Source organism: Corythoichthys intestinalis, chromosome 9 (assembly GCF_030265065.1).
Source record: "Corythoichthys intestinalis isolate RoL2023-P3 chromosome 9, ASM3026506v1, whole genome shotgun sequence".
NCBI classification, from domain to species: Eukaryota; Metazoa; Chordata; class Actinopteri; order Syngnathiformes; family Syngnathidae; genus Corythoichthys; species Corythoichthys intestinalis.
In genome coordinates this window covers 1,986,524-2,000,058 of record NC_080403.1, presented here as the reverse complement: position 1 = coordinate 2,000,058, position 13,535 = coordinate 1,986,524, and the positions used below count along the sequence as shown (strand labels likewise).

The window sequence follows — 13,535 nt, the reverse complement described above, 5'->3', positions numbered from 1 at the left end:
AGCACGTGCAACAGAAGCTACCAGACACTACGATCGGTCCCAGGAGGTTTTCCAGCTTCTGGATGTCCATCTGGATCTCTTCCTTCTTGGCCAGCAAACCGGCGGTCAACTGCCAAAGCAGACATTTGAGATTACAGAGTGAAATATGTGCAGAAAATGGGCCGTGTGACGTGCGTACATTACCTCGCCCGTCTCCTGGCCCGTGTCCACGCTGGAATCGCCGTCTGATCCGGACACAAGAGCACAAACATGAGGATTTCTCAAACGCACAATCCTTGTGCAATTTGCCTGTTTCTTACAAATAGGATGAAAGGTGAAAGTGGGGCTGGGCCGTTGGCTGATTTTGTTTTTTTTAAAGGTGCTAAGAAGTACTACGGATCATAGACTTTATAATTGTATTGACAGGTCAATTTGGCCAGCCACTGTGCAACGCCCTCAAGCAGGGGGCCCAACCCACAATCCGCCTCAGTTATTCGCAGTCGCTCGCAGTGACACACGCAGCCATTCAACGCCGGATTTAGGTTGAAAAAGTACGAAAGCTGTACCGCATACAAACAGGAAGGATTGTCTCAGGAGTGATTTGTTTGAGGATTCAAAGTAAGTTTTATACTGTATTTTTCATACACGCATGAATTTTGATACGTTGTGAAAAAAAATCAACGGGAAAAATTAACTGCTACGGACTACGCAATGCTGACAGTACTCCTGTAATGAGTCACGTGACATTTTGGAGGGAAAATGACAAGCAGTACTCAATTTAGACATTTAGGGATGTACGTAGTTCCCATGCGGGGTACTCACTTTTGTTGCCAGGGGTTTGGATATTAATGGCTATATTTTCAGTTATTTTGAGGGGAAAATACATTAACTCTATTATATAAGCTGCACACAGACTACTTTTCATTGTGTCAAAGTGTCATTTTGTCAGGGTTGTCCCATGAAAAGATATACTTAAATATCTGCAGAAATTCGAGGGGTGTACTCACTTTTGTGATACACTGTAAAGACGAGCAGCACATTCGACATATTTACTTAAAATAAATACTAACTGCCCGTTTTTTTTTGTGTTTTTTTTTTAGATTTTTAACCAAGAATCGAGACTGTTTTACATCCATATCTATTGAGGGATTTACGCATTTTTTCACAAGAATTCCATTTGGTCAGCTTTGACGGAGATAGGCCCCCTATTAATCGGCCCCGCGTCACGTTAATACCATTATGAAGTTTATGTAAGGATATAAGCTTGTATAAATTTCGTATTCAGATCAATTCAAAGAGTCTTTGACTACTGCTTTTCATTGACTAATTTAACCCCTGGTCGGAATCAATCCATTTTGATGAATCATAGGTTTCTACTATGCAGATGCAAACTACGACAAAAATGATTTTTGTTCCACAGTTTCAATAGTTATGCAGGGTTTTCCCTTCATATAAAAGATTTTGGTGCACTGCCACACAAAAAAAAAGCCGCCATGCCTTTCAAAAGAGATTTTTATTTTTTTTTTTAGATTTAAAGATACATTCTAATATACAGTATAATGTATATTTTTTATAATTTAACATTCTGTCTAAATGAATATACATAGCTAATTATTTAGGCACTGTTAGCCATAAGTCATCTGAAATAGCACGTGAAATGCAAATTGTTCCTTTACGTGCTTTATTTTGAAAATCACATCGGTTCTCCTGTTGTAAATTTGCACCTGACTATGTTGGCGCAGAGGTGGAAATTGGGAGAAAAACCTACAGAAAGGTATTTCAACTTAATGGATGTAATTCTGATTTAAGCCAGTGAAAACAACCTTTATATGGACACTGATGTAATGCTGAAGTGCTTCAAATCGGCAAACCCGTACCATTTTAGTTGATCTAAGCCCCCGTAGTTTCCTCTACATTTCCGTTTCGTCCCACAAGAGCGCGCCATCGTAAACAACAAGAATAACAACTTTTGCCCAGCCAACTTTCGTCCCAAATTGCATGAAACCATGAGTAAGAGTATTATCCCCATTATGTACTTAAAGTATTGTTGTATATGTAGAATGATTGTAGTGGATTGTTAAATAAAACACTATCCCAAAAGTAAGAAAGTATATGTGTGTGTGTTTCTGTGTCTTGTTTCCTGTCAAAATTGCTGTGACTAGATTACAGTAACTAAAAGCATGACACGTTGTTTTACGTTTGAATACAATAACATATTTTGCTAAAATGCATAGGTCTACATGAGAAAATTTAATCTATGTGCACATTGTTCATCGGCCTATTAATGTGTTTGACCTGACAGCTTTTGTAAATATGAGGTGCTTGTAAACCTAAGGGATCATTGTTTGTTACCTTCACTGGGGTGTATATTTATGTTTAATTAGATAAGGTGATTGCCAGCTTGCGTATTGTTATTATTGAGTAACAGTTTTGCACAAATAATTTATGAAAGAAAGACAAGAGAGAAATGTGACAGCACATGACCCTGGGCCTGGCTGCATACCTACTTCACCTGACTAACTTGACTGACTACCTGGCTACCCAGCTGGTTGGCAGACTGACCTCCTGACAGACATTGATTGACAATTCTTTGATGATGATAAGTTAACTTGTCTAAGGAGACTATAACAAAACAAGAAGAATTTCAATTTTCATCTGATAAGGTGACAACTAGACAAATATACTTTCAAATTTCACTTGACAAGATACAACAAAACATATTGCGGCGCTGGAAGAGTGCACAGCAGAATTTGGCTTCAACAAAGTAAGCACAGAAGTCAAGATCACTTTTTACACACTTTTATTACCAACCCACTCACCCATGTTATGCATTCAACAACAACTTATAATGATGGTGCCACTCAAAGAAGTGTACCCGTAAGTCTTTGCGCGTGCGAACGGACCAATAGGAACATTCACTAATGAGACATCGCAACAATAATCACATGACCTCATTATACCAATCTAGCGTGCAATCAAGCTGGTCATTCTATGGTGTCTTTAAAGCACAGTTGAAAATTAAGTATTTGATATAGCCAGCAAAATGACTAAAAAGCGTGGATTTTAATCTCTCTCTGTTTTTATTTGGCACCGATAGACCACGAAAAACTGGAGATATGATCCTTTTAGTTTCATAATAGAAAAAATGTTTTTCTCCACTAGAGGGCACTAATGCTCTTTGGACAAATAATGCTTCATTTCTGTAGATTTTTTTTCTCTTGCTGGAATTCAATGTTTTTTGTTGTTGTATTTCTTTGGCTTAATGTGCTTGTGTAATATTTTATAGTAGAGTATACTAATAACAGTACACATAGATAATTTTGTGCTGAGAAAAAATATACCATTGTTTAAAAAAAAAAAATCAAACATCTTCAGCAGTTACAATTTTACTCATTGCTTGAGTATTCTTTTCACTAAATGCTTTATTAATTGTACTTGAGTACATTTTTTGGATTAGTACTTTTACTTGAGTAATAATATTTTAAGGTAACACTACTCCTACTTGCGTAAAATTTTTGGCTACTCTAACCCACCTCTGCAATAGGGTAGCAATGCAACCCTCCTATTGGTGCGTTCGCAGGTGCAAAGACTTATGGGTGGGTACACTTTTTCGAGTGGCACCATTATTGTAAATAGTTGTCAAATGCATGACATGAGTGAGTGGGTTTGTAAAAGTATCTAAATGGTGAGTTTGACTTTTGTGCAAACTGGAGGGAAGATAAAACCCGCAAAAAGTTTCAAACTCTTTCAGAAATTTGTTGATGAAAATTGGGTGAGATGAAAATCTAAATGTTTTGACGCGACTAAAATATGACTAAAACGGATAAGGTAGACGAAAATTAAAATGCTGCCAAAAAACAAAACTGATTGAAATAAAAATTCAATAGTTTTTCCCTTTACTATGAAGACCTATATCTCCCGTGATACTTATCAGCGGAAGATTACACAACGTGTGCACCACTGTTGACTTATTTTTGTCTAATTCCAATAAAAAAATACACATAGGATTGTGAAAGGGAAACATTTCTATTGAATAGGAAGTTGTAATTTAGGCTGGGCCCTACTAGCTAGCCGGGCCGCAGAGGTCACCTGAGTCATCACTGCTGATTTCTAGCAATTCAATATTGCTGGCGCTTAATTGTTGTTCCAACTCGTCCACTTCCCGCCGGAGCCGCTCTCTCTGCTCGCACAACGACATGGCTATGAGCACAAAAAGGAAAAAGTCAGTAGGGGCAAGCGGCACAGTTGTTCTGCCTGACAGGCACATTGCAGCTAATTCATACTGTACGTACAGATTCACAGGCTTTTATTTTGACATCAGCCACTGAGTTAGCAAGGAAATGATCCAAAAATGTCCAAAAACTAGGGCTGCAGCAATCGATTATTTTAGTAGTCGATTAATCGATGAATTAGTTAGTTCGAATAATCGAGTAATCGGATAAAGAACATAAAAATTAAAATAGCTGAGCCTCAAACAGTGTAGAAAAATAAATAAATGAGGATTTATGTAGAGCAAAAGATCAATTGGCTAACTTGTATAGCAAAAGTCCGCTAACTTAAATGCTATAAAATGTTAACGTTATTTTTTATTTATTCATTTTTTTACATTGCTCTTAACAAATGGTTCAGACACATATTCCCACAAAAAACGGCTAAATATACCTATAAACTAAATTACAAATGCATTACAAAAAACATTAGTTAAAACAAAAACCCAATTTACATTGGTCTTAACAGGGAGCAGCTGAATTCCGCCATGTGAAATGAGGCAGACTAGAGGGCAGTGCATCCACCCAAATCAATAAAACTGAATGCAAACACTTTCAAAACAAACCATTACAACAGCACTTTAAACAAATATTTGAAGCAGCGAAATTTAATTTGAATCTTATTTTCTGCTCGAATACTCCAGTTAATCTATGAATCGTTGCAGCACTACCCAAAACCTTGAGGATGTGACCCAACATCAACAGTCCATACCCTGGAAATGCCCCAAAATCAACAGGGAATGATTCAAAAGCTACAGGAAGTGACTAGTAAGTAGGGTTGTAAATGAAAACCAATACCAAGTCGATACTAAGATTCTGAAACAGTGACGGACCTTTTCTGCAATACCCGAAGTATTGTTGGTACAGAGGCGGCAGATCTGGCCGCTTCTTTTGTGTTGTTTTGCGTGTCATACTGGGCGACACAAGTTGCCAGATAAATGGTCATTTACAACAGCGGTCCCCAACCACCGGGCCACAGAGAAATAAATCATTTATTAACGACTGCAATCTCGCCTGTGGCTCTTGACACATCAGTATCCCTGTCTACTCAATAGACCCTACCCACCGACGTCACAAAACCACGTGCTCGCTGTATGGTTCCGCCCCCTTGTCCGTCATTTTGTCTCTGTATTAGCATTGGTTTCAATTGATCGAGGAATTTAAAATGCATTTCATGGAAGACCCGGTGCTTTCGGATGCCGTAAACTCACTGGATGTGTTGCATAAAAGGCGTTATGTGGAAAAGCTTCGTTCTATACAGTCGCCAGATCCATATTTGATGCCCAAATCGATGTTTTTCGACCCACTGTCTTCGCCCTGTCTGCCTGACATCTGCTACGCTGATATTTACAACTATCTTGTCCACACAAAATCAGCCTATTCTCACGAAAATTTGAAAAACTTCAAGAGCTTGGAGGCTTATAAATACTTCGTTGCTGGTTGGGTGAAACAGGTCCTCGTCCATGAAAATTCGGCAGGAATCTATCTTGTGCTTGGAAATGTGAGTTACGAAATTTTCAATTCAAAATCTTTTATTCTCGCTAACATCCACTGTCAAGTCTAATTTATTTCATGTCATTTGTCAATGCAGTTAGGGCTTTTTATGTTTATATGGTTTAGCGATAGCACTCTCACTACATACATACGTGTATGTTGTCGGCGATTAGCCTAGCAATGATCTTAATTGTAGTTATTTGTCAGCCCAAAACCCTCTAAGTATATCTTAAATGCATCTTACCGGATATAAAATGACTACTACATAGTCTGTGGTGATATTTTGGTGCCCAGTTTTCACGTCGAATTGCAGCCGTCCATTTCGCTCTCCTCTTTGGATCCCTCGGAATACGGTAAAACTTCAAGTCTCTCCTTCCATCTTCTCTGTTAGTGCAACCAACAGCCACACACGCCTTCACCATTTTGATTATTAATGTTAAGGAGCAGAAAAACACGCCGTAAATAGGAGGAATGTACGTAGCCGTAACAGGTTAACACTATGTTTTGACGGACAATTGGGCGGTACCATTCAGGAGAGCGGAGTTGTGACGTCACGTGGGTAGGGTCTATAGACTAATCCGAGGAAAGTTTTGTATAGGTCGCCATCTAGTGGTTGGCCGCAATTACTAGGATGTTTGCACGCCTATACAGCAGCCCAGCGCCAGTCAATGAAAACAGTAACTTTAGCTGCTGTTGGATGTGTCCTGTGTGTGGCGACGTCTTTGGACAGCTTTTTTACGGGGAAAATACCACCTGCTGAGCCAGAAGAGCAGCCTACAACCAAGTCCATTCAGCATAATATGTGTCTAAAGCTAGCAAACGAGGCAACAAATGCACTGAGAGCATCACACATCATGGCGAACCGTATTGCTAAAGCTAAATATCCTTTCACGATTGGAGAAGAACTCATTATGCTTGCAACCACGGATATTTGCCGACAAGTTATAGGAGAAGCCGCAGTTTAAAAAAGTGAGTGAGTGTTTTTTCAAACTATGCAGAACTGCACTTTCATTTCAAAAGAGCAATAAATGCATTTAAAAATACATTAAAATACCCAAGCTTAGCCTTAAACGCTATAAAAAAATATAATTGAGGATCGAAGTACAACAAAAAAACAATTGTAACTTGCATAGCAAAAGTCCACTAGCTTAAATGCTAATAAATGCTAACAATTTTTTTTACAAATCGTTCTTAACAAACGTTGAAACACATATTCCCACAAAAAAAAACCTGCTAAATATACCTCTAAACTAAATTACAAATGTATACACAATCATATTAGCTCAAACAAAAACAACCTTATGTTGGTCTTAACAGGGAGCAGCTGGATTCATGTTAGGTGAGTTGCAACTAGGGGGAAGTGTATCCTCCCAAATCAATAAAACTAAATGCAAACACTTTCAGAACAAACCATTTCAACACCACTCGACTGAAATGAATCCTCGAAGCAGCAAAATTTGATTCAAAGTTTTTTTCTGATAAAATTACTCGAGTTAATCAATTAATCGTGCAGCATTAAGTCAATGCATGCAACATGGCAGTGGTACGCGTGTGTGTGTGTGTGTGTTAGTAGTAATAACAGTAATACCGGTATTTTTTATATACTTGAAGGCTACATGACCGTCATGCACAGTATTTTATTTTATTGTTTCATATTTGAAGGCTACCCTACAGTACATCCACAGTGATTTGTTTATTCTATTGTTTGACACATATTATTTTATTTTGATACTTTAAAGCTACAGTTGTGGTCAAAAGTTTACATACACTTGTGAATAACATAATGTCATGGCTCTCTTGAGTTTCCAGTTATTTCTACAACTCTGATTTTTCTCCGATAGAGTGACTGGAACACATACTTCTTTGTCACAAAAAACATTCATGAAGTTTGGTTCTTTTATGACTTTATTATGGGTTAACAGAAAAAGTGATCGAATCTGCTGGGTCAAAAATATACATACAGCAACACGAATTTGCAGTTTCTTGGGAGTGATTATTGACTTGAACAATCATTGACTTGAACAAGTCAGGAAAGTCACTTGGAGCCATTTCAAAGCAGCTGCAGGTCCCAAGAGCAACAGTGCAAACAATTGTTTGTAAGTATAAAGTGCATGGCACTGTTTTGTCACTGCCACGATTAGACATGTGCCGGTTACCGGTTTCACGGTTTACCGTGGTGTGAAAACGTCGCGGTTTCAAAACCACTAAAATTTTCCGTCATACCTTAGTACGGTATTCGCTATTTTTCATGTGCCAAAATGCAGCCGAAGTGGCTTGGTGCGGCAGCGCTCACCTTTCCCGTTTGTTGCCGTGAGTGTCAGTAACGCTATTCTGCTAAACAGCCAGCAAACCCAAAAACAAACCCTCGAAACACAAGGCGTACTTTTCTTCAATTTATTGAGCTCTCAAATCGTGGTGAAATATACAAATGAATACATTTAAAACGTTATACAATTGTATTTTTCCACATGTGAGTAGGTTCAACAGGATAGCAGTAGCACCATGAAAAAGGTCGCCAAAAACAAAACATACATTTTCCTTTCAAATTCAATATACAAACTAACTAAAACTTACAAAGACGAATTTTAGCCTAGGCTAAGCTGGGAGAGCAGCTTCGTCGACGTTTTATGTCTCACAGCCGCTGAGTGAGAAACAAGCTTGAATGAAGGGGGGAGAAAAGAAAAGGATCGCGTCAAAGATCGCTAATTGCGAAAGGAGGTCTCACTCCTCACTTTTTGTTTTAGATGAAACCTTGAAACCTCAACAATATTTACATTTTAACTAACTTATAAAACTAACTTATACATTTTTAACTAACTTATTAACTTATGAATTCTTTGTTCTTTTTAACAATAAGGCATGACATCATGTAGAAGAGAGTTGACACAGTGGCTGGAAATGGCGAAACTTCAGCTTCTCCCCCTCAAAAAAAAGTCATACAGTATATGTTTTTAATTTTATTTAGAAGTGTTTTTACTTTTTTTATAGCAATTATTTTGTTCTTGCTCTATTATTGAGCAACTTGAGCTCTGGCTGTGGGTATAGTCTAGGTTCTATTTATTTTAATTTTATATAAAATATTTGTTATTTTTTGTTAATTTATTTATTTTCACATTAATTTATTTTCACATTATATTCATGTTCCAATTTGCAAATATGTTCTGAAAAAAAAAACTGTTCAATGGAAAAAAGTTTTTTTTTTTTTTTTTTTTTTTTCTTAAACCCCAAAATTCAAAATTTCGGAGCCATAATTGCAATACCGTGATACCGTGAAACCGCGGTATTTTTGCTCACGGTTATCGTACCGTCAAAATCTCATACCGGCACATGCCTAGCCACGATCAGGAAGAAAACGCAAGCTATCACCTGCTGCTGAGAGAAAATTGGTCAGGAGGGTGAAGATTCAACCGAGAATCACCAAAAAGCAGATTTGCCAAGAATTAGAAGCTGCTGCAACACAGGTGTGAGTGTCCACAGTCAAGCGTGTTTTGCATCTCCATGGACTGAGAGGCTGCCGTGCAAGAAGGAAGCGCTTGCTCCAAAAGCGGCACCTTAAGGCTCGACTGAAGTTTGCTGCTGATCACATGGACAAAGATAAGACCTTCTGGAGGAAAGTTCTGTGGTCAGACGAAACAAAAATCGAGCTGTTAGGCCACAATGCCCAGCAATAAGTTTGGAAGAGAAAAGGTGAGGCCTTTAACCCCAAGTACACCATGCCTACCGTCAAGCACGGTGGTGGTAGTATTACGCTGTGGGGCTGTTTCGCTGCCAATGGAACTGGTGCTTTACAGAGAGTCAATGGGATAATGAAGAAGGAGGATTACCTTCAAATTCTTCAAGATAACCTAACGTCATCAGCCCGAAGATTGGGTCTTGGGTGCAGTTGGGTGTTCCAACAGGACAATGACCCCAAACACACATCAAAAGGGGTAATGGAATGGCTAAATCAGGCTAGAATTAAGGTTTTCGAATGGCCTTTCCAAAGTCCCATTGAGAACTTGTGGACAATGCTGAAGAAACAAGTCCATGTCAGAAAGCCATCAAGTTTAACTGAACTGCACCAATTCTGTCAAGAGGAGTGGTCAAAGATTCAACCAGAAGCTTGCCAGAAGCTTGTGGATGGCTACCAAATGCGCCTAATTGAAGTGAAAATGGCCAAGGGACATGTTACCAAATATTAGCGCTGCTGTATGTATATTTTTGACCCAGCAGATTTGATCACTTTTTTCTCTTCACCCATAATAAAGTCATAAAAGAACCAAACTTCATGAATGTTTTTTGTGACAAAGAAGTATCTGTTCCAATCACTCTATCGGAGAAAAATCAGAGTTGTAGAAATAACTGGAAACTCAAGAGAGCCATGACATTATGTTCTTCACAAGTGTATGTAAACTTTTGACCACAACTGTCCATGCCAATTGTTCTGAAAAGGCACACGGTATTGTTGTTTACTTCTAATAAAGGAGTGTTCCGCACGTTTAAGTACATGGGATTTATTGCTTATTTTTTATTTTTACCGTGGTATCGAAATTAATGCTGCAACAATTAATCGATTAAATCGAGTAATTCGACTAGAAAAAAGCTTCAAATTCAATTTACCTGCTTTGATGATTTGTTCAATTATAGTGGCATTGATAGGGTTCGTTTTGAAAGTGTTACGTTTAGTTTTATTGATTTCTGAGGAGTCACTGCTTTCTGGTGGCAACAGTGAATCGTCTAATATGGCCGAATCCAACATAAGGATGTACGTTTTTGTTTCACCTAATATGTTTGTTTATGCATTCATAATTTAGAGGTACATTTAGCAGTGGTTTTTGTGGAAATATGTGTTTGAACAGTTTGTTGAGAGAATAATGGGAAAAAAAACATTAGCATTTCATAGCATTTAAGTTAGCGGCCTTTTAGGTTAGGGTAGGTTAATTTGATAGACTAATCGATTACTTCAAAATCGATAGCTGCAGCCCTAATTGAAATGGTATCGAGAATGGAATTTCAATGATATCGTATTGGCATCGAATACGAACTTTCTGATATCTTGACATCCCTACCCGTAAGTAGGCATGCGCCTGTTTTCAAGGTCTACAGTGGTATGGAAACGTCACGGTTTCAAAACCGTATAAATTTTTCGTCATACCGTACCTAAGGTATTAGCTATTTTTTCTGTACCATAAATGCAGAAAAAAATCCCTCACTTGCAGCTGCAAGGCTCAACCCTCCCTCACTGGTTGTTGCTCAGTGTCAGTGAGTCAACTGTGCTACACAATGGCTGGAGGAGGTGAAACTCAAAAAATGGATATCGTGCACCCCTAGTTATTTTTTTGTCATTTTTTAATTTATTTCAACTTAACATTATACATACGTTCCAATCTGCTAATATGTTTTGAAAAATAAAAATCCTGTTCAATTGAAGTTTTTTTCCTCTTTTTTTTTTTAACCAAGATATCTCAAAGTAACACATTTTAGAGCTGTAATTGCAATACCGTGATAATTGTGCTTAAGGTTATCATGCCATCAGAATCTCATACGGGCACATGCCTACCCATAAGTACCCTAAAATTACAAGGAAGTGACCCAAAATGAATTACAGTGATCCCTCGCTACTTCGCGCTTCGAATTTCGCGGTTTCAGTCTATCGCGGATTTTTTTTCAGTCAAAAAAATATAAACATGCATAAAAAATTAAAATAATGGAGAAAATATGGTGTAAAATCTGCCCGTTCCCTAACAGAAGGCAAGGAGAGCCTGCCCAACTCATATTCCACCGCTCTGATTCGCTGGCCAGCATCACTCGGGAATATCGCAAGCTGATTGGCCGAGATGTTTAACCTTGCTGCTATCGAAGGAAAATGGCTCCAAAGCGTCCTCCGCCTGTTCAATCCTCTAGCGAACCCAAGAAGAAAATGATGATGGTGCACGAGAAAGTTCAATTACTGGACATGCTTATAGTTGGCCACAGCTATGTGTCTGTTGCACGCCATTACGGACTAAATGAATCAACCGTTCGATACATAAAAAAAGACGAGGCGAAAGACCGCCTCAATGTTGTTTTCCAGGGACGCTAAGCGAGTCGTGACTCCTCGCAACAAGACGATTGTAAAAAATGGAAAATACACTCAGTGTATAGGACTGTCGGGAAAAGAAGATGAGTCTCGACACAAACATGAAAAGCCAAAGCGCTGTATGATAGCCTAGAGAGTTGAATGAAGGTGGCGGTGATGCCGACTATGACGAAGATGAACCACAGCCATGTACCAGTGCTTCAAGTGAAGAAAATTGTGGTTTTGTTGCCAGCAAGGGCAAAGAGGTTTGGACTTCGCAGCGTTACGTTGCATGGGGAGGCCTCCTCGGCGGACCATGACACAGCTGATCGTTACGTTGAGGACCAATTTCCCAAATTAATTGAAGAGGGTGGCTATCTCCCAGACCAGGTGTTTAACATGGACGAGACTGGCCCTTTTGGGAAGGGGATTCCATCCAGGACGTTCCTTTTCAAGGAAGAATTGAAGAGGCGAAATGATCGCGTGACTCTCAAGCTTCTTAAAAAATCATCTTCACCTTCATATCCATTGTTCTGGAGTTTTTTCTTCATTTATCAAGATCATCAGTGTGGTGAGTACATTTTAATCATCTTATGCATGCTATTGTATATTAATATTGCATTTACTTTTCTAACTAGTGTACAGTATACACAAAAAAATATATAAAAAATGTAATATACATAAAATAAAATTCTCCTGTATCCAAGCAACGGGGGTGGGGTGGGGGTTCGCTCCTGCGCGATTTTTCACTTATCGCGGTGGGTTCTGGTCCCCATTAACCGCGAAAAACGGGGAATCACTGTATTTGGCTTCCATTGTCAAACAATCCAAATCCAATTCGCTGAAACTGGGAGGAGTCGATGTGCATGCTCAGATTTTATTGGCTAAAAATAAACAGGTCCGGGCCCACATTGTGAATTTATAACTTAAGTGTGGCCCGCGAATCAAAATGAGTTCAGCACCCCAGTTGTACAGGGAAAGTTTGGCCCCTGAACTATACACCTTCTTTATTCCCACGAGTGTCTCTATACACTGTAATAGAGTAAAATTACATCGTCGTAAAAAAGTAGAAACCAAAGTGTTTGAGGGGTTAAGTCTACGTACCTTTTTGCTGTATCTTGTCCTATTTTACAATACGTTCAATTAACGTCGCCCGGATTCAGAGTTGGGCTCATCCCCCATGATGCTTTGCGCCAAAACGGCACAAAACCTCCTTAAAACATGTCGGCCGGACTGTGGGTCACCGTCCACACGCAGCGACAAAATTGAGTGAGGTTGAGCAATGTAAAAATGTCTAAAACGCTACCTTAAAAAAGTCAAGTAGACACAAACAAGCACAATTTTCGCCAGTGTACGAGCGACTGGCTTTGTAGGCGATCGTCACTTCCGGTTATCCGCCATATACTTCCGGATTGGTTTGAGCTTCCTTGCCCACAAACGACACCCTTTATTTATTTATTTTTTTCATTTTTAGGCAGTATTTGCATATAACAACAACAATTATAATACAATTAATCATACATCAATTTAGAAAATTGAAATATCATTTCTAGAGAAAAATCGACGGAAAATGGCTAAAAAGAAAACACAAAGAGAGAATTATTTTACAACTTAAGTAAATAAATTAAATTAAATAATTAACGTTTACAAAACAAAATATATGTAAGAAAAAACGAGAAGAAATGAACATTTAAAAATACAAAATTAAAAGGAATTCAACATTTCATGTGCCATGCTGACCGTTTATGTCACTTAAA

At 38.5% G+C, this 13,535-nt stretch overlaps 1 protein-coding gene across 3 annotated transcripts in view; it reads right to left on the bottom strand.

Moving 5' to 3' along the window:
• Positions 1-13,205, bottom strand: part of snapc4 (small nuclear RNA activating complex, polypeptide 4) — a 52,167-nt gene extending 38,962 nt beyond the window's left edge. For 2 of the 3 annotated variants that reach the window (XM_057846893.1, XM_057846892.1), the window contains exons 1-4: positions 12,883-13,204; positions 4,069-4,179; positions 184-224; positions 22-109 (exon numbers count right to left, since the gene is read on the bottom strand). In XM_057846893.1, coding sequence (XP_057702876.1) covers positions 22-109; positions 184-224; positions 4,069-4,177 — 238 coding nt within the window. In that variant the 5' untranslated portion in view covers positions 4,178-4,179; positions 12,883-13,204. Of the gene's footprint in view, positions 1-21; positions 110-183; positions 225-4,068; positions 4,180-12,882 lie in introns of all 3 variants that reach the window. The other variant, XM_057846894.1, reaches the window with a different exon arrangement.
• Between the last annotated feature and the right edge of the window lie 330 nt (positions 13,206-13,535).